This window comes from Propithecus coquereli, unplaced genomic scaffold, assembly GCF_000956105.1.
Source record: "Propithecus coquereli isolate 6110/MARCELLA unplaced genomic scaffold, Pcoq_1.0 Scaffold81, whole genome shotgun sequence".
Classification (NCBI taxonomy): Eukaryota; Metazoa; Chordata; class Mammalia; order Primates; family Indriidae; genus Propithecus; species Propithecus coquereli.
The window spans coordinates 4,963,851-4,984,428 of NW_012154285.1; the positions used below are offsets into that span (position 1 = coordinate 4,963,851).

Here is a 20,578-nt window from a genome sequence, read left to right on the forward strand (position 1 = left end):
AGAGGGGTCTTGCCATGTTGCCCAGGCTGGTCTCGAGCTCCTGGCCTCAAGCAGTCTTCCTTCTGGGCCTCTCAAACTGCTGGTATTGCAGGCCTGAGAGTTAATTTTTGTATATCATGTGAGTAGGGGTCTACCGTCATTCTTTTGCATGTGGATAGCCTTTTTTCCCAGCACTGTATGTTAAAAAGGCCATTCTTTCCCCCCGAATTGTCTTGACACCCTTTTTGAAAATCCTTTGGTCAGAAATGCAAGTTTATTTCTGGACTCTCAATTCTAGTCCACTGATCTGTTTGTCCTTGCCACTAACTACCACACCGTCTTGTTTACTGTAGCTTTGTAGTGAGTGCTGAAATCAGGAAGCGTGAGTCCTCTACTTTTTTCATTTTTAAGATCATTTTGGCAATTCTGAGTCCCTTGCATTTCTATGTGAATTTTAGGATCAGCACGTTAATTTCTGAAAAAATGCCAGTTGGTCTTTTGATCAGGGTTTTGAATCTGTAGATCACTTTGGGGAGTGTAACCATCTTAACAATATTAAGTCTTCCAATCTGTGAATACAGAATGTCTTGCCTTTAATCTAGGTTAATCAAAGTCATTTTAATCCCTGTATTTTAGAGGTGAGAGATTGAGAAGGTTCTTCCCATTAATTTTCTGGAAGATAGTATTTTGTAGACCAGAGGAACTCAGTAAATACTGGTGGAATGAATGAATGAACGAAAGAACTACCTTGATAGTATTCCCTTTAAGGGAGATGCTTTTGAGCTGCTGATGGAGTAAAGGTGTTGGAATACTAAGATTGGTGTGTGTGCATGTTCCAGATTTTTCTTACCTTTGCTAATGAGCTGAGGATATAGATCCTGGGTTGATAAAGTCAATAGGTGGCCTTGGATTTGGGGGTGCTAGTTTGTAAGCGAATGTCTGTGGATGCCCTCATTCCCTTTGTCTGGGCAGGGGTTGGACGGAGTGGAAGTTAGACTTTGGTGTTTGAAACTCTGGGTAGCACCCAAATGATATTAGGACAGAAGCTTCATGCCAAAAGGAGAGGGCTTTGGCTGACTCACTTTCCTTTTTATTCCTTTTGTCCCCTTTAGTGTCACCGTTTTCTCTTACTCTGCCATCGCCTGGTTTCCTGGTTAGTTCTTCAGAGTCCCAGTTGGGTGTTCTCATAGAGACCCTCAGATGTCTGTCTTACTGTTGCCATTTTCAGTCGGCTTTATGGGGATCCTGGGTTTCACCGTCGCCCAGCTTAGTCTTGACGAGCTGGCTGGTGACCACTTCTACAGAGGCTGCGAAGCTGCAAGCAGCAAAAGCCTCTCTAGCTTGATTTGACAACCGGTAGAGAGGGCAAGAGCAAGGTCTTCAGAAACAGCAGCTTCTTACACCTCTCCTTTTGAGATGTCCTCTGTCACTTGGTCTGTCATTTTCCAGGATGTTTCAGCTGCCATCAAGGTCCAGGCATCTGTTTTCCATGGACTGGAAAATGCTACTTTTGGATGGGAACATGCTTTGGGAATCGCAGGCCAGGTGGGCTTGTTGCATGGTAACGTACAAGCCTCGTGACTCTGGCTGGGTTGGCCTAACACTGTCCTCAGGGCCAGCAAGGCCAGAGGTGCTCCGTGGTCATTAATACCTGACGTTCCTTTGGACTCTTGGAATTTTTTCAGTTTTTCACCAGAGAAGTTGGTCTGTAGAACCTCCTGCTCAACGGTCACAGTTGGAGCTCTTTGCTTCTGGTTTTAGAGGCGGCCCATGCACTGGCCACTCTGCACTTGCCTCGAGGCCTCAGAAGCTGCTCACGTCACTGCCCGAGTTTCAGGTATTCGAGGAGTGAGTTGGTAACAGGGCACCTGCCCTTTGGAGGGGTAGAATCAGAAAGTGCTGTGGGCTGGGAAGAGAGGGAGAAAACCTGTGTGGGTTTCCACTTCTCTGCACCTCTTGTTGGCATTCTTCATACTAAGGGCATCGTGGCCTTCATACTTAGTATGCCCTTCATACTAAGGGCATACCTGTGAACCCCTTCTGGGGGCATCTGGCCATCCCGGTGGATCTGTGAGCCTCTTGCCCCACTTTGCACACACATCGCTGTGGTTTATAGTGTTCAGAGCACGGCTCCATGACTATAAGTCACTCTACCTCTGACTTTGGCTTCCTCATCTGAAAAATGGGGACATGAAGGCATTTCTCACATGGTGATTGCTGGAAAAATTAGGTAACATCCTATGTAAAATGATGGCCATAGTGCCTGCATATAGTGGGTGCTCAGAAAATACCTACCGTCACCACTGCCAGGGTCCCTGTTTTCGTCAGTTCCTCTTGGTGTTCTTTGTTGCTCTTGGTTAGCTGCTCAGCTTTCAGGCACATGGTCCCTCATGTACCATTTTCAAATCCAAAAAGCAATGAAAACTGATCTTGTTTTACTTCTCACTGGAATAGCCAGACCTGACCTGGACTGGCGTGTGGGGTTGTAGCCGAATTTGCCTGCCAAGGGTGTTGTCTTGGTAGGCTGTTTGAGTGCGAGGGGGCACGCCCAGACCCACCGTGAGGACTGGTGGGCAGAGGCTGCGGAACCCTTCGCTGGTTGATGGGAGAGCAATTCATGTCGGGTGGCCCCTTTCCCAAGCTCTGGTTGGTAGCCAGCCCTTCAGCCGGGGGCCTGCCCTCCCTTGTCCCTCGCTTGTGACAGTCCCTGCTGCAATAGAGGGAAGGATGAGTGTGACAGTACCCCCAGCTGGGGGGGAGGGGTCCTCCCTTTACTCTCTGGGGCAGGCTGAGCGGAGTAGAGACCCGGCATGGTGCTTCCTGAGGTGGGCACTTGGGTGGGCTGGCGGGGGCCTCGCAGCTTCCTTCACTGCTGCTGGCTGTCGGGAGAGTGAATCTGAGGGAAGGACACTTAGGTGTCAGCACTGAGCGGGTGGTGTGTGAGGTTGGCGGCTGCCTGCAGGGACTGCTGCACTGGCGAGGCTGCATTCGTGGAGGAAGGCGGAGTGTTTTTCTTTCCGTGCAGTTGGGCGTTTCTAGGCAGCCCTGGTGTCCGGGGAGTTGTGTGTGCTGTGGGAGGGGGTCCATGGAAGGAGGACCCTCTTCACTGTTGTGGGGTGTGCAGAGTAACGGCTCTTCTGGGCCTGCAGATTAACAAAAGGATGGGGTTTTGTTTGGGGATTCAAGACGACAAACTAAAATTAAAAGGATGGGGCCAGGCGCGGTGGCTCACGCCTGTAATCCTAACACTCTGGGAGGCCAAGGCGGGAGGATCGCTTGAGCCCAGGAGTTTGAGGGTGCAGTGAGGTATGATGACGCCACGGCACTCTAGTCCAGGCAACACAGTGAGACTCTGTCTCAAAAAAAAAAAAAAAAAAAAAAAAAAACAAGAAAGGATCAGACTGGACTGAAGGTCGTTCAGTGAGGTACAGGGGGCTTTAAGCGTTAGATGCCAGTTGGGTCAGGTGGTTTCAGGGACAGCAACATGTCTCCCTGACAAAGGGACTTACACTTACCATTTCTCAGCAAACTCATGCTCCTCACAAAGGTGCTTTCAGACAAGACAAACTCCCCCATGCTGGTCCTTCCCACTGCAGATCCTTGGCGGACAGGGGACCGCCGTGGATGGTGTCCTCAGCAGCTAGTTTAGTGGCTCCACTGTGGATCCCAGGCCAGCAGGAGGCTCTGGGGCTGGTGACCAGGACATTAGCACCAGAGGGTGGGAGCTGTGGCTTGGCGTTCAGCTCTGCTCCCTATTTGCTGACCCGTCTCTGTTCCCCGTTGAGTCACAGGGAAAGAAGCATTTGGAGCCCGTTTAGGGAAGGTCTGAGAGTCGGAGGACCTGAAGGCTACTGTCCCATTCTCCCGAGGGTGGGTTTGGTTTGTTGAGCACGTTCTGTGTGCCTGGCCGTCTTGTAGTGGAAACACAGTGGTGCCCTCGTCTCAAAGGGAAGACAGTGCAAGCACAGCGATCATGGCTATGAGAGCCGCAGCGGGGCCCACAGTGGGGGCCCTGAACCCAGTGCAGGTGGGCAGGGAGGGCTTCCAGGAGGAAAGTGGTGTGTGAACGGGTCCTGCAGGGTGAGTGGGAGTTAGCCCAGTGGAATGGGAAGGGGGCAGTGTTCCTGGCAAAAGGAACAGAGGCCAACTGTGTGGCCCCATGTGGCCTTTCTTGGGAAGTACAGCCTGGCCAAGAGCAGGAAGAGGCTGGAAAGGTGGGCAGGGACCTGTCCAGTGCGTGGGGCCCCGGAGGGGTCTTGAGCCTAGGCATGCTGCCGTCAGAAGCAGGGTGACCCCTGTAGCAGGTTCCTAGAGCTGCCATAACCGGTGGCTTAAAATAACAGATATTTATTCTCTCTCAAATCTGGAGGCCAGAAGTCTGACATCAAGTTGTGGGTTGGCAGGGCCATGCTCACTCTGCAGGCTCTAGGGGAGGGTCCTTCTTTGCCTCCTCCAGCTTCTGGTGGCTGCCAGCAATCCTCGGCACTCACCGGCTTAGACAGGGCTCCAGTCACATGGCCGTCTTCTCCCTGTGTCTGCACGTGCATTCCCTCTGTGTGTGTCTCTCTGTCCAAATTTTCCCTTTTCATAAGGACATCAGCCCTACTGGATTAGGGCTCACCTGAATGACCTCATTTAACCTAATTACCTCCATAAAGCCCGTCTCCAAATAAGGTCACATTCTGAGGCGCTAGGGTTCAGGACTTCACCCTGTCTTTCTGGGGGACACAGTTCAGCTGTAATGCCCTTCCCGGGGTCTGGCAGCGCCTGCAGCCTCCCGTCTGACCGGTCCTGTCTGTTCTCCTGCAGAACCGGGCTGTGGGTCGGCCCAAGGGGAAGCTGGGCCCGACCTCCGCGGTGAAGTTGGCCGCCAACCGGACAACGGCAGGAGCTCGCCGGCGCCGGACGCGATGCCGCAAGTGCGAGGCCTGCCTGCGGACCGAGTGCGGAGAGTGCCACTTCTGCAAGGACATGAAGAAATTCGGGGGCCCCGGGAGGATGAAGCAAAGCTGCATCATGCGGCAGTGCATCGCGGTGAGTGCGGGCTGTGGAGGCTGAGCTCTCCCCCAGTGCCCCGGGCGGCCTCTCCTCCCTCTGCATGAGGGCTGTTTGTCTGTTTGCTTTTTGGTCTGTCCAGCCCCTCTGCATAAAGAGAAGTTGGAGCTGCAGAAATGCCGGGAGGTCTCCCTGTGGAAAGGAAGGGGGCTCGAGCCAGTGCTGTTTTCACATCCCCTGTTGCTGGACTTGGGGCTGTCCTGCCATGTGCTCAGGCGCCTGCTGCTTCAGTCTGCTGGTCTTAAAACTCCTTCCTTCCCAAGATGAACCAAGTACTTTGAAGTCTCTGCCATTAAAGATGTCAGGGCAGCCTGTCCTGTCTATGACCCCACTGCCAACATTTATGGTCCAGTTCATGATGATTGTAGGCCCTTCCTTCCTTCCTGTCCTGCCTTCAGAGTCAGAGGTCTGGGTGGAAGGTCAGTGCCCCTCCTGAGGGAGCTGCCCCCCAGACAAAAACTAGTGATTTATGGAGCGGAGGAGCTGGGCCCCTGGAGAGCCCAGACAGCGCCTCCAGACCTACTCGCCTTGTCTGTGTGTACCTGGTCTTCGGTGGTGGCCCAGGGCTATTGGCCTTGCCCCAGCCAGCATAGGGTGGCAGATGTGGACTTTGGCAACTTGGCATGGTCCTGGCTTTGCCCTTGAATCCCCCCATACCACCCACATGCTCTGCCTTCCTGGGTGCTGCTCCCCAGGGGCCCAGTGGCCCTCCCTGCAGGAGCTGTCATTCCCCATGGAAAAGCAGGCTTGGCGGGAGGGACAGGATTCCTGGGCCCTGTGAGTGTGTCCACAGGCCCAGCCTGGCACAGGATGAGCCCCCCTCCCCCGTTGCTGCCCCTCCAAGCCCAGATGCACCTTACTCTTGTCTCTCCGCACACACACCGCTTATGTTTTGTATTTTTAATTGTGGTCAGAAAATGCATAACATAAAATTTGCCATCTTAATCATTAAGTGTGCAGTACAGTAGTATTAACCATAGGCGCATCATTGTGTAGCTGGTCTCCAGAACCTTTTCATTTTGCAAAACTGAAACTAGTCTAAACCCATGGGACAACTACTCTCCTTTCCCCTCCCCTAGCCCCTGGCACCCACCATTCCACTTTCAGTTTCCAAGAGTTTGATTATTCTGGGTAACATAGAGGTGGAGTCATGCAATGCTGGTGTTTTTGTGACTAGCTTATTTCCCTTAGCATAATGTCCTCAGGCTTTATCCATGTTGTGGCATGTGACAATTTCCTTCTTCTTTAAGGCTGAATAATACTCCAGTTTATTGAATCAAAACTGACTCAAATGTAAAAAAAAAATTCTGTTGTATGTATACACTCCGTTTTCTTTATCCATTCATCTGTTGAAGGACGTTTAGGTTGCTTCCACCTCTTGTCTATTGTGAATAGTGCTACAGTAAACATGGGTATGGAAATACCTCTTTGAGATCCTGTTTTTTATTATTTTGGATATATAGTTGACCTTCAAACAAAATGGAGTTTAGGGGTGCCAACCCTCCACACAGTCAGAAATCCATGTATAACTTTTAACTCCCTGAAAACTTTACTATTAGCCTACTGTTGACCAGAAGCCTTACTGGTAACATAAACAGTCACCTGACACATACTTTGTGTATGTATTATATTTGCTGTGTTGTTACAATAAGGTAAGCTAGAGAAACAAAAATGATATTAAGAAATTGTAAGGAAGAAAAAATATATTTACTATTTATTAAGTGGAAGTGGATCATTATAAAGGTCTTCATCCTTGTCGTCACGTTGAGCAGGCCAAGGGAGAGGAGGGAGAGGAGGGATTGGTCTCGCTGTCTCAGGGGTGGCAGAGGTGGAGAGGGTGGAGGGGGTGGAAGGAGAGGCAGGTGCACTTGGGGTAAATTTTATTGGAAAAAATCTGAATTTAAGTGGGACTCACACAGTTGAAACCCGTGTTGTTCAAGAGTCAACTGTATACCCAGAAGTGGGGTTGCTGGGTCATATGGTCACTCTATTTTTAATTTTTTGAGGAACCCACATACTGTTTTCCATAGCGGCTGCGCCATTCTACATTCCCACTAGCAGAGCACGAGGGTTCCTCTTTGTCCACATCCTCACCAGCACTTGTTCTCAGGGTTTTGTTTTGTGTACTTGTTTGTCTTTGATAGTAGCCATCCTAATGTGTGTGAGGTGATACCTCATTGTGGTTTTGATTTACATTTCTTTGATGATTAGTGATGTTGAGTATCTTTTCATGTGCTTGTTGGCCATGTGTGTATCTTCTTGGGAGAAATCCATTTTTTAATTGGATTTTTGGGCCCTTTTTTTTACTTGTTGAGTTGTAGAGTTCTTCAGTACATTCTGGATATAAACCCCTTATCAGGGCCGGGCGCGGTGGCTCACGCCTGTAATCCTAGCTCTCTGGGAGGCCGAGGCGGGCAGATTGTTTGAGCTCAGGAGTTCGAAACCAGCCTGAGCAAGAGCGAGACCCTACTAAAGTCTCTACTAAAAATAGAAAGAAATTAATTGGACAACTAAAAACATATAGAAAAAATTAGCCGGGCATGGTGGCGCATGCCTGTAGTCCCAGCTACTCGGGAGGCTGAGGCAGGAGGATCGCTTGAGCCCAGGAGTTTGAGGTTGCTGTGAGCTAGGCTGACGCCACGGCACTCACTCTAGCCCAGGCAAAAAGAGTGAGACTCTGTCTCAAAAAAAAAAAAAAACCCTTATCAGAGAGATGGTTTGCAAGGATTTTCTCCCATCCTGTAGGCTGCCTTTTCATTCTGTTGATTGCTGCAGGGGTTTTTAAATTTCACTGCTTGTGTTTTTAATTGTTACCTGAACCCTAGGACATTTGAATGGATTTCAGGGAATTTGTGAGCCCTCCTGAAATTAAGTAAAGACATTTGTCTCTGTGCACGCATGTTTGTGTGTTTTTCAGAGAGGGTCCATGTGACCCATTGGGTGATGTCAGGATTTAAGAGCACACGTCTGTAGGGACTTTGGGTTTTAAGAACAGTGTCACCTAAAACTTCGTGTGTCAGCAATGAACCCACAACTGTGTTTCCCTCTTTGGCATTATTTTCTCTTCCACCTGCAGCGTCCTGGGCCCAGTTATGGGACTCCTGTCTCAGATGCCACTTTGTCGTTGCAGCTCTGGTGCCTGGCACTGTGCGTGTTGGTTGAAGGAAACCTCACTTGTATGCATCTTCTCTCTCCAGCCTGACGTGGCTGCTTGAGCTGATAGCAAATGCAGGCCCGGCCAGACCCTCGGGGTCCTTCCTACTCTTCTTCCAGCCTTCCTCCTTTGCTGGGCGCTTGCTCCATGATGTACCCACCTGCGACACATGCAGGCCCACCTCTTCCCTTCCAGGCCCTTCTCTCTTGGTGTGTCAGAGTCTCCCTTTTGCCATAAGCAGCCCAACGCTTCCCTTTGCTCCCTGGCTCTGGCCCTCCCCACAGTGGCTCTGGCTCTGCTCCTGGGTCAGTAGGTTCACTTCTGGTGCTGTCTCCCATCCCGCCTCCTGTCGGACCCCGCCTTGTGCCCCACCCTCCACAGATGCTCTTCTTAGCACCATGGGCTATGCCCCCCAACTGGGCACCCCCAGCCGCAGTCTTGCCCGGGGCTGCCCCATTGGGCCGGGCCTGTGCAGGCTCCTCTGTCCTCGTTCACCTTGAGGCCCCTCTCCCTTTCCCACTTCTCTCCTCTCTGCCCTGGCCTCCGAGTGCTTCAGAAATCAGCCTCTGCTGCTTCTGGTAACACTTGAAGACGACTTTTTAATGTTTTCCTTAGATTGCAGCAAGTTAGGTCTTTGTCCTCCCAAATATTTTGTCTTCCCAAATAGCTCAAGGGGGACAACTGTCTTCCTCACTCCTGCACCCCTCAGGACCCGCTTTCAGGCCATAGCAGATGTTCATTAGGTGTTTGTTGAATGAATGAGATTCTTTTTTTTTTTTTTTTTTTTTAGGTTTTGCTCATATATATATATATTTTTTTTATTTCAGCATATTATGGGAGTACAGATGTTTAGGTTATTACGTATATTGCCCTTGCCCCCCCTCCCCCGCTAAGTCCGAGTTTCAAATATGTCCTGAATGAGATTCTTTCACCTTCGGTGCTCTATTTATTTGAATTCAAATGTTTGTGCCATTTGATGAAGTCTTTTACACTTATCAGTGAAATGTATCTCCCAGCTCACTTGAAGCTCCTGTAAAGTTTAATAAAAATTGACTGTGCTTTCTCTATATACTGGTACTGACTCCATCAGTGCTGGGAGGGTGGGACGTGCGCAGGGAGAATAAGGCTGACCTGACCCTGTCCTTGGAGGCGTTACAGTCAAGTATGTCAGTTCTCAAACTTTGTGGTCTCGGGACTCCTTTCTGCTCTTACAAATTGTGAGGACCCCAAGGAGTTTTTATTTATGTGGACTATTTATTAATATTTAGTGTATTAGAAATTAAAACTGAGGAATTTTTTTAAAAATTAAAATTCATTTAAAAAATAACAAGAAACCCATTACATGTTAATAGAAATAATGTTTTAATGAGAAATAAATACATTTTCTAAAACAAAAATAATTAGTAAGAACAGCATTGTTTTATGTTTTTGTAAATCTCTTATGTGTCTGGTTCATTAGAAAAGACCTGGATATTTCATCTGTTGTGATGTTTTGGAGGGAGGGAGTATGTGGGATATTGGCGGGACACAGATACTAGTAGTTGGAAAAGAGAGGAGGGTATTTTCATAGCCTTCTTAGAAAACCCTGGATAGTCTGATACTCAGCCAGAACTCAACAGGGGGCAGTTTCTGAAAGGTTAGTTGCAACGTGGAATCTGAAACAGTATCAATGAACTTTTTATACTGTTGCATTAAAAGTAATTGGTCTGTCTTGCCCTTTGAATAGCTCATTTGCTCACGCATGATGTTGTAACATTGTGCTTTGGCCATTTGGAAAATACTGGCTTCCTGAGTAAGGCAGATTTTCTAAATATTGGCACATGACATTATACACTATTTTTCAAAAAATCACATTTGTTAATACCACCACTGATGTGGTCAGAAAAGTCTTTCAGTATTGGGAAGCCATCCAGTTTCTGGTGGCTTGTTGAGTTTTCCAAAAGTCTAATTTTTATTCAGAAACTCAAAATTTTTAGCTGCTGTTGACTCAGAGTTAAGCACATACACACACAATTAAAATAATTTTTTAAAATAGTGAAAAAAACCTTGAATTTTGTCATTTGCAACAAATGTCATCAGTTATTTTTCTAGAAATGACAGGCATGCTTCTTCACGAAAATATGCCAGTACCCACAGGGCTTTTATCAGTCATTGTTTCGAGTAAAACGCTCTGTGTAGAACGTGGCTAGTTCAGCTCGCAGCTTAGTCACGAGTGCCTTTCCTTCTGTAACCATCGTCCTTCAGTGGGCAGAAGTGCTTGGTGCGTATTTCCTATTTTGTCACACACATTGTGAAAAGGGTATGTACTCAAGGGTCTGGGTTTTCATAAAGTTAATAATTTCTGCTGCTTCATTAAAGACATTCTTAAATGAAAGTGACCATGAGTCAGCCCCTGACTGCGGGTACACCTGGGGGCCCTGCCTTGACAAGTGCTGAGGGGCCAGCAGTTTCACTCACCAGTGCGAATAGCAAGACCACGCGAAAGGCAAATGTCTTACGCTATTCTGAAGATAGTTTTGACCTCATAGATCTCTCGGTAAAGGTCTGGGGACCCCAGAGTCTGTGGGCTGTGCTTTGACCCACTGGTGAGGTGCAGCCTCAGCCCCACGTGGATCTCGGCTGGGCACACACCCAGCTCCTGCAGGTCTTTTCCGAATGCGAGGGCTTTCCTGACCTCCACGTTTAACTGATCTCCCCTTCCAGCCCTCCCCTGGCCCTGGCCCTCATCTCCATCTAGTGCGCTCTGTTCTTCATTTCGTCTGCCTCCCTCTGCTAAACTGTAAGCTCAGGGTGGCGCAGAGACTTCAAGCTGTCTTGTTCATTGCTGTATTCCCAGCACTTAGCATAGCATCTGGTACATCGAGGTAGTAGCCTGGTAAGTATTTGAATGAATGAGTGACTGAATGTGCCTGGGCCAGTTTTCCAACATCTCCTGACAGGCCCCCCGGTCTGTCCTTCCCACCCTGGCTGACCTGTCTGTGCTCTCCCGGCTCCAGCCAGTGCTGCCCCACACCGCTGTGTGCCTCGTGTGTGGCGAGGCGGGGAAGGAAGACACAGTGGAAGAGGAAGAAGGCAAGTTTAACCTCATGCTCATGGAGTGCTCCATCTGCAATGAAATCATCCACCCTGGATGCCTTAAGGTGAGCAGCCCCTGGGGGCCCTGGCTGTGCTGCTTGACACCCCACCCCAGGGCCTCCGGAGGTGCTGATGCCGAGGGGTGGGGTAAGGCTCCCTCCCTGGATACTGCTGCTGAGGCGGTGGGACCCAAGTGGCATGGTAACTTCCTGGGGAACCTAAGTCTGGGTGCTCCTGTGTGTTGAGTCATGAGCCCAGGACAGGAAGGGTCTGGAGCAGCTCAGACGCCCAGTGTCTTTGAGAGAAGGAACATATGCCACCCCTACGCCCAGGATGTCAGAACCATGGAGGGTTCCCAGAGTCTCAGCAGACAGAAAACATGGGCTGCTTGTTTGCACTTGGGCCAGAGGGAGAGACTCCAGGTGGCTGGGCTGCTGGCTGGAGTCCTGGCTCTGGGCTTCTGGGAGAACAGGGCCTAGGCTGGGGAGGGCAGGGCCTGAGACAACAGGTGGTTGCATTCCTGTTCCTTTGCGCCGGGAACCTGTTCCCTTGGTGTGCCCAGGACAGGACTACCTTCTCCTGGGTGACGGCTGTGCTGTGCCCGCCTGTGCTGTGCCCATCGGCCCCGGTGTCAGAGCCTGCATGTCTGTGTGTGTTTTACAGAGATCTGGGGGGGCCTGCCCAGAATGATATTTCAGCTGTGAGGCGACCACTTTCCCTCAGCAGTGGTCGTGGGAGTTCGTTTTGACCCTCACTCCCCCATCACACTCGCACGCAAACACACCACTCTGGAGAGGCTGCTGTCATTGCCTTGGCTTGGAAGTCAGCCCTTCCCTCTCGTTTCAATTGCTTGGTTATTTCTCTCTCTTTCCAAGTTCATGTGCTCTGTGTGGGTGGGTACAGCCATGTCTGACTGACTCATTCACACCTAGCACCCAGTAGAGTACTCTGGAAGGTCCTTTCTGTGTGCCAGGCTCTGAGCTCATAGCTTTACCTGGGTCATCTCATTGAAGTTTTGCAAACCACCAGTGAGATGGATGCATTGACTCCGTTTTATGGACAAGGACACTGGCCTGCAGAGGCTGTCACTGAGAGCCAGAGGTTCAGCCTTTGAACCCTGGCCCGACTCCAGAGCCACCTGTCTCCACCAGCTCTTTATTCTTTAGGCTGGAGACGGGATGGACATGACATCAGGAAGGGGGGTGTTGATGTTTCTGGCAGACGCCTCCAGAGACCTCTGCCCGGGAGGCCCCTTCCCTCTGCCCTTCCCTGCTTGCTGAGTCCCGGTGTGTCCCTCACAGATTAAGGAGTCAGAGGGTGTGGTCAACGACGAGCTTCCAAACTGCTGGGAGTGTCCGAAGTGTAACCACGCAGGCAAGACCGGGAAAGTGAGTGCTGGGCTCCAAGTCCCAGGGTCAGCCGGGAGTGGGGCGGGCCTGGGCCTTGCCAGGACCAGCCTCTCCCTGAGTGTTAGGCAGGTGGGGTGCTGTGGGCCTGGGGGCGGGCAGGGCACGGCCAAAGATATACAGTTGGTTTGTTCCTTCTCTCTTTTTGGCCTACAAGCAAAAGCGTGGCCCTGGCTTTAAGTACGCCTCAAATCTGCCCGGCTCCCTGCTCAAGGAGCAGAAGATGAACCGGGACATCAAGGACGGGCAGGAGCCTGCCAAGCGGAGGGGTGAGTGTGAGGAGGCTCCCCGGCGCAGGTCGGATGAGCACCCCAAGAAGGTGCCCCCGGACGGCATCCTGCGCAGAAAGTCTGACGACGTGCACCTGAGGAGGAAGCGGAAATATGAGAAGCCCCAAGAGCTGAGTGGCCGGAAGCGAGTACGGACCGGGAGGGGCTGGGTGGCGGAGCGGGTGGCCTGGCTGGTCCTGGGGGCGGGCGGGGGCAGGGGGCGGGGATGGGCCATAGCAGACCTTGCTGCCTGGAGCAGGTCACCTAAGTCCTGAGAGCCCGGCCCAAAGAAAGGAGGGGAAAACCAGCAAGTCACTCCTCTTCCACCCCCTTTAGGCCTCGACGCTTCAAACGTCCCCCGGTTCCTCCTCTCACCTCTCGCCGAGGCCCCCTCTGGGCAGCAGCCTCAGCCCTTGGTGGAGATCCAGTCTCACTCACTTCCAGCAGCAGGTGCTCCCACGTCGCCCCCACCCCAACCCATGCCCTGGGGACTTCCGAGTCCTCGGCTGTCCCCCACCCTGCCCCACTGGTCCTCCAACTGCTGCTAACTCTCCCAAGGCGCCTCTTCCCGTCGCTTCCCAGGCCTTGGCCCAGAGCTGTGGTTCGTGGTTCTGGCACGGAGCCGGGGAAGCTCTGTGACAAGGGCGTTGGCGGGCTGGGATCTTGGGGTGGAAGCCGCTGGGAAGCTCTGTGAGTCCAGGGAACGTCGGAGGATCCTGGTGGGCCTGCTCCGCCCACTGGCCTTGCCCTCATCAGCCACAGGGTGGCGCCTGGAGTCTCTTCTCCCAGCTCCAGCCCTTCCAGCTTGTCTGGGAATAGCCACAGGCCTGTGCTCCAGAACCGGCTCCCAGAGCCAGGGCTGATTTGAATGAGTGGCTGCTTTTCTCTGGTCTGTCCGGGGTGGGAGGTCAGTTGGATGGGAACAATTTGACCATAGTCCGCTACTTCCTTCCAGCTTCTTTCTTGAAAGCAGCAGGCAGGGCCCACCTGTCTGTCAGTCAGGCGTGAAGGAGGTGGCATTTGTGGGGAAGGCGTCCCTCTAGCCCCTACCCTAGAGACTGTGGGCTCATGGTGGGGGAGAGGGGACCAAATTCCATAAGCCCCGGGAGCAAGCTCCATATCCTTTCTTTCCTGTGACAGCTAAAACCTGGCAAAGAAGATAAGCTTTTCAGGAAAAAGGTACTGCCTTCCCCTCCCTCCCTATACCCCAGGCCAGAGTGGCCAGAGCTGCCTGGGCCTCAGTCCCACAGTAGAGGGGCGGGAGGTCTTGGGTGGGCGCAGCCCTGAGCCCTAGCAGCTGACCTGCTCTCCCTCCTCCCTCGCACACTCAGCGGCGCTCCTGGAAGAACGCGGAGGACCGGATGGCACTGGCCAACAAGCCCCTCCGGCGCTTCAAGCAGGAACCAGAGGACGATCTGCCTGAGGCGCCCCCCAAGGCCAGGGAGAGCGACCACTCACGCTCCAGCTCACCCACGGCCGGGCCCAGCACCGAGGGGGCCGAGGGGCCGGAGGAGAAGAAGAAGGTGAAGATGCGCCGGAAACGGCGGCTTCCCAACAAGGAGCTGAGCAAGGAGCTGAGCAAGGAGCTCAACCACGAGATCCAGAAGACGGAGAGCAGCCTGGCCAACGAGAACCACCAGCCCATCAAGTCGGAGCCCGAGAGCGAGAACGAGGAGCCCAAGCGGCCCCTGGGCCTCTGCGAGCGCCCCCACCGCTTCAGCAAGGGGCTCAACGGCACCCCCCGGGAGCTGCGGCACCAGCTGGGGCCTGGCCTGCGCAGCCCACCCCGTGTCATCTCCCGGCCCCCGCCCTCCGTGTCCCCGCCCAAGTGCATCCAGATGGAGCGCCATGTGATCCGGCCACCCCCCATCAGCCCCCCGCCCGACTCGCTGCCCCTGGATGATGGGGCAGCCCACGTCATGCACAGGGAGGTGTGGATGGCCGTCTTCAGCTACCTCAGCCACCAAGACCTGTGTGTCTGCATGCGGGTCTGCAGGACCTGGAACCGCTGGTGAGGGGCAGCCCTGTGTCAGGCACTAGGTTAAGGCTCAGGCTGCACTGGGATGGCCTGTGCAGGGCACGTCCCCACTGGAATCACTCGTGATACTCTTTCCTTCTAAGCCCCAGTGCTGCTTAATCGTGCTCTGTAGAGAGTTCCTGGTGGCTATTGCGGTCCCACCTCAGTCTGGTCTTGTCAGAGGAGGAGACCCTGTTTCGCTTCCTGATTTAGCTCCCTGGAAGGTGAATTAAGGACCAAATGAGTCTTCGTCTGCAGGGAGTTAGCCTAGGTGAAGAGCACGGTGCCTGTTACTGACTTTAATCCCAGCTTGATATTTATGAGCCTTTTGGCCTTGGCTGTTTTGACCCTCGTGCGTGCACAGGCGTGAGGCCGGCCTCTCGGGGCTGTATGGAGGTGCAGCCCACGGAGGCCATAATAAAGCCCATGGTAAAGACTTGATGGAGAGCAGGTGCCCACGTGTGGGCAGGGCGAGTGCCAAACAGAGGGGTCCAGAGGGCTGAATTAGGAAGCCTCCTCAGAAGTTGGTAGGTTGGGGGAGTTACCACAGCTGTGCAGGGGCTCCCAAAGTGAGCCCCCTCCTCTGATGATGTCCCCCTGCCGGGCCCATCCCCCAGGTGCTGCGATAAGCGGTTGTGGACCCGCATTGACTTGAACCACTGCAAGTCCATCACGCCCCTGATGCTGAGCGGCATCATCCGGCGGCAGCCCGTCTCCCTCGACCTCAGCTGGACCAACATCTCCAAGAAGCAGCTGAGCTGGCTCATCAACCGCTTGCCTGGTCAGCCCTGGGCCAGGGACCCGCAGTGTACAGTGGTGGTGGTTGGGGGGGCCCATAGCCTGACCATCCCCTTTTCTCTGTCCCCCAGGGCTCCGAGACTTGGTGCTGTCGGGCTGCTCATGGATTGCGGTCTCGGCCCTCTGTAGCTCCAGTTGTCCTTTGCTCCGAACCCTGGATGTCCAGTGGGTGGAAGGACTAAAGGATGCCCAGATGCGGGATCTCCTGTCCCCACCCACGGATAACAGGCCAGGTGTGTTTCCAGGCTGGAGCTGTGCCCAAAGGGGTAATGTGGGGTAGGGTGATGGAGCCACGCTGTTGGATCTGGATTTGACCACAGACCCCAGCTGGTGCGTCTGTCCTCCAGCCTTCTAAGGGCTCATCCCCTCCCTGGAAGACACAGGGATGAGTCCCTGCTGCTCTGTGCTCAGCTTCAGGCACAGAAGGGATCCAGGATGAGGCAGAGGCTCTTTTGCACATGGAAACTCTACTCCTGGGGGCTCTGCATGCATTTGGCTGCTTCTCTGCTAACTTGTCCTTTATTGGCTTCAAGCCTCGGACTGCTGGAGTCGGGGTCACTGTCGTTGGACAAGGTCCCAGGGTGGACCCAGCGGCTACCTGGGTCCATGCTCCTCACCGGTAGTTAAATGAGCAGGCCGTAGAGACCTGCTGGTTGGCCTGTTACTGCTGGGTAGAATGTGGCTCAGTGTTTCCAGACTTTATGCTTTTTCAAGAGAATATAGAAATCTAAACTCTGATGTGGAATCTTCTAATTTTTAAATGTTGCAGTTCTGATACTGGGGAGGAACACTGTGGCTAAATGCAATCCGGGTGTCACATCTGGCTGGTAGGCCTTTTAGAGTGTCATTTCAGCATGACCAGATCACCTATGTCAGATCGACGGGTTACCCTCTCCTTGCTGCCCCACCAGGTCAGATGGACAATCGGAGTAAGCTCCGGAACATTGTAGAGCTGCGCCTGGCGGGCCTGGACATCACAGACGCCTCCCTGCGGCTCATCATCCGCCACATGCCCCTGCTGTCCAAGCTCCACCTGAGTTACTGTAACCACGTCACCGACCAGTCCATCAACCTGCTCACTGCTGTTGGCACCACCACCCGAGACTCCTTAACTGAGATCAACCTGTCAGGTGAGTCGGAAGCCCCCGTCAGGTCTGCCCGGCACCCTGTGGGAAGGTTCAGGAGTTTCACATTTGTTGAAACTGTTCGTGTGCCCACACTTACGTGGTTACAATGCTAAGTGCTAGGACATGCCAACAAGTGAGACAGGCAGCCCAGTCTAGAGGGGAAACACACACTAAATGAAGAAGTTACTATTGGATTTATAATGATTGCTACCAAAAAATAGTGCTAATAGCAGGAGCACATAACAGTGGTTCTTGACCCAAAACACGGGCTAGCAACAGCTTCCCAAGGGAATGCCACTGAGCTAGTGCCTGATAGCCACGGTACGGGGACAGCAGAGGGCCGGGAGGCGAGGGGCCCCCGTGAGCAGGGCTGCGCCCCGTAATGAACGAGCAGGCGGAAGCTTGTTTTCTGTCTCTGCTGTCATTTGTTATGTGTGCCCCTTGTGACCCTGCTATCAAGGGGCCTGTTGTCGGAGAGAAAAAGAAAACCCTACGTTTAGTTCCATTATTGTTCTGTGTCACACGCTGCAGAAGCCGCACTTGCCTGCTCGCTGAGTGGCGGGAGTTGGTTCTGAAGGACTTGGGGCTCCACTGTCCAGTGAGGCTGACACAGGCAGCGCTGCCTGTTCTTAGCTGACCCAGTTTTGGATGGGAAGCTTAGGATGGTCCAGACTGGGCATGTCAGGTTTGCATGAGACCCAAAAAATAGAAGAACAGAGAAAGAAATTTTGGGGTTTTTCCCCCTAGAAATTACCAAGTACGAAAGGACACCCTCATCTCATTCGTTTTACATTTTAACACAGTGCTGTCATGAGGTTTTGCCGCATCCAGATTCACGTGCTCTTTAGGTGTTTGCCTCTCTGTGCGTCCCACATTCAGCCTAATAAACGGTCTGTCAGCCATGCCACATACCAGGTGGAGGGGAGGTTTGAATGGATGGACCTAGGTCCCTAGGAAGCCGTTTCTCCTCTTCGTGAAGTTTTGGTGCTAGGATTGTCTCACCCTATGGAGGAAAAGAAGAGAGCCATAGTGTAGTGAGGCTTCACCACAGTGACACTAGCGTAAGGCTCAATACCTGAGCTGAAACTGGCAGTGGAGCCACCCTTGCAAGAACGGCCCAAGAGGCATCTTGTTTTAAGCTCTCGATATTATGTGAACTCTTTTTGTTACATTCTAGTTTAGTTATCATGGACGCGTAGCAGAGATCTCAGTATAGACCCCTCTCCTGCAGTGAAGTCCTGTGTCTGCGTGTATGCGTGTGTGTGTGCGCGCGCGCGTGTGAGCAAGATTTCATCTTTTGCGTTTTGTTTTCCACGATAGATTGAGGTCATCCTTTTGTCTCAGTGCATACAGCTCTCTGTGTTCTTGCTAATAGCTGTTAAGTATATTCAGGCACGTCTCTATACCTGATCTTTTCTAGATTTTAAAAAAATTTTCCGCCTCCCATCAGTGTAACTAGTTGAGTTAATGATACAGTAAGTCTATGCCACAAAATAGATGACAGGTGACATGCTTCAGAATCCCTAAACTTGTTTGGAGGATCTTGTCTCATGACAAGTGAAGTTGCAGTTCTAGCAGCTATTGTTATTCAGGCTGAGTCATCATAGATGTATTATTGGGTGCTCAGGGTGGCCCCCTGCCCCACCCCACACCACCTGAGGCAGCACCTTAAACTCTCAGCTCTTTCTTCCAGTGTTTACCGCCACATTCTGAACTAGTAAACCTGTGCTGCAGTTTCCTATGCATCAGCTTGCTGCCCTGCAACACAGGCATTTACTATTGTTGCATCCTTTCCCCTTTCTTTTTTTCTCCCTCCATCTTTCTCCTTTTTGGTTAAGTCACTATTACCTTATTCTGACCATGTAATTATTGGTCACAGTTGAGCCATATAGTGTATTATGACGTTTCCTCTTTTGTTAAGAGTTTTTGTTTTCCTAGAGTTAATTTTTTGTTTGCTTAGTTTCTAAGTATACTATACAACAGAACTGCATACTCTCCCCTCCCCCCCCAAACTCATCAGTCCCCTGACCACTTTTTGTTGCCCTGGACTTCTCCTCCTCCTCTTGTTTTCTCCTTCCTGACTCCTTCTCCCATCTGGACTGGCCGCCTCTGCCTGCTGTGCCACCACCACCCCCCCGGGGCTTTTCTCCCATCGCCATCCTGGAATTCCCTTAGTCTCTGTCTTCTTGTGGGCGCGCTCCTCTGATCTCATGTTTCTTGGTTTACTCTTACATTTGATGGAAGATATCTTCTGGACCTTGTATGTCTGTGAAAATGTTTTTATTATACCCCTACATTTAGTTGATATTTCAGCTGGGTACAGAAAGCTAGTTTGGGAACCACGTTGCTTCAGAAAGTGAGAGGTACTGCTCCACTGTCTTCTGCCTTCCAGAGGTGAAGTCCAGAACCATTTGATTGTTCATCTGTTAGTGAATCCTTTCCCTGTTCCCTTTCCTGGCTAGAGTGCAGTGGCGGTGATCATAGCTCACTGTAACCTTGAACTCCTGGGCTCAAGCAATCCTCCTCCTGCCTCAGCCTCAAGAGTAGCGGGGACTACAGGCGTGCACCACCACACCCGGCTAATTCCCTTCTATTTTCCAGGTCTATGTCTTTTTGCTCTCATTTCTGGGAGTTTCACACCCCCCCTTTATCCTATAATTCATAGTGTGAGTTTTTCATTTTTGATGTTATGCAGGTTGAACCATATAAAATTCCTGTTTTGTTTTAAGAGACAGAGTCTTGCTCTGTTGCCCAGATTGGAGCGCACTGGTGCAATCACAAGTCACTAGAGCCTCCAATTCCAGGGCTCAGGTAGTCCTGCCTCAGCTTCCTGGGTAGCTGGCACTATAGGCATGTACCACCAGGCTTGGCTAATTTTTAAATTTTTTATAGAGTCAGAGTCTTGCTATGTTGCCCAGGCTGGTCTTGAACTCCTAGGCTCAAGCAATCTTCTGCCTCAGCCTCCCCAGTAGCTGGGACCACAGGGGGCCAGAACTAGTTTATCGCTCCACGTAGAAACTCTCCATCCATTAACAATACTAATTTCCCCTTGCCCCCCTGCCGGAGCCTGGCAACCACTGTTCCACTTTCAGTTTCTGAGAGTTTGAATACTTTAGATAACCTCATATAAGTGGAATACAGTCTTTGTGACTGGCTTATTTCGCTTAGCCTAATATCTTCAAGGTTTATTCATGCATGTTGGGGCCTATGTTAGAATTTCCTTTCTTTTTAAGGCTGAATAAATACTCTGTTGCATGTATATACCACATTGGTTTATCGATTTATCTGTCAATGGGCACTGAAGTTCTTTTTACCTTTTGGCTATTGTGAATAATACTGCTGTGAACAAATACCTTGTTTAAGTCCTACTTTCAATTCTTTTGGGTATATAACCAGAAGTAGAATTGCGGATCATAAGGTATTTCTATGTTTAATTTTGAAGGAATTGCCATATTGTTTTCCATAGCAACGGTACCATTTTACTCTCCCATCGGCAGTGCACAGGGGTTCCAGTTCCTCCACATGCTCACCAACACTTGTTATTTTGTTTTCCCTAATAGCTATCCTAATGGGCATGAACTGAGATCTTATTGTGGTTTTTTGTTTTTTTTTTTTTGAGACAGAGTCTCACTGTGTTGCCCAGGCTAGAGTGCCGTGGCATCATCCTAGCTCACAGCAACCTCAGACTCCTGGGCTCA

General features: G+C 51.5%; 1 protein-coding gene across 2 annotated transcripts in view; it reads left to right on the forward strand.

Annotated features, from left to right (window-relative positions):
- The window catches only part of KDM2B (lysine (K)-specific demethylase 2B), a 123,605-nt gene that overhangs the window by 97,556 nt on the left and 5,471 nt on the right, over positions 1-20,578 (forward strand). Inside the window, exons 13-22 of one of the 2 annotated variants that reach the window (XM_012663451.1) lie at positions 4,789-5,013; positions 11,185-11,328; positions 12,565-12,651; positions 12,827-13,087; positions 13,275-13,388; positions 14,079-14,117; positions 14,270-14,949; positions 15,573-15,736; positions 15,825-15,986; positions 16,665-16,883. In XM_012663451.1, the coding sequence (XP_012518905.1) occupies positions 4,789-5,013; positions 11,185-11,328; positions 12,565-12,651; positions 12,827-13,087; positions 13,275-13,388; positions 14,079-14,117; positions 14,270-14,949; positions 15,573-15,736; positions 15,825-15,986; positions 16,665-16,883 (2,095 nt within the window). The remainder of the gene's footprint in view (positions 1-4,788; positions 5,014-11,184; positions 11,329-12,564; positions 12,652-12,826; positions 13,088-13,274; positions 13,389-14,078; positions 14,118-14,269; positions 14,950-15,572; positions 15,737-15,824; positions 15,987-16,664; positions 16,884-20,578) is intronic. The other variant, XM_012663452.1, reaches the window with a different exon arrangement.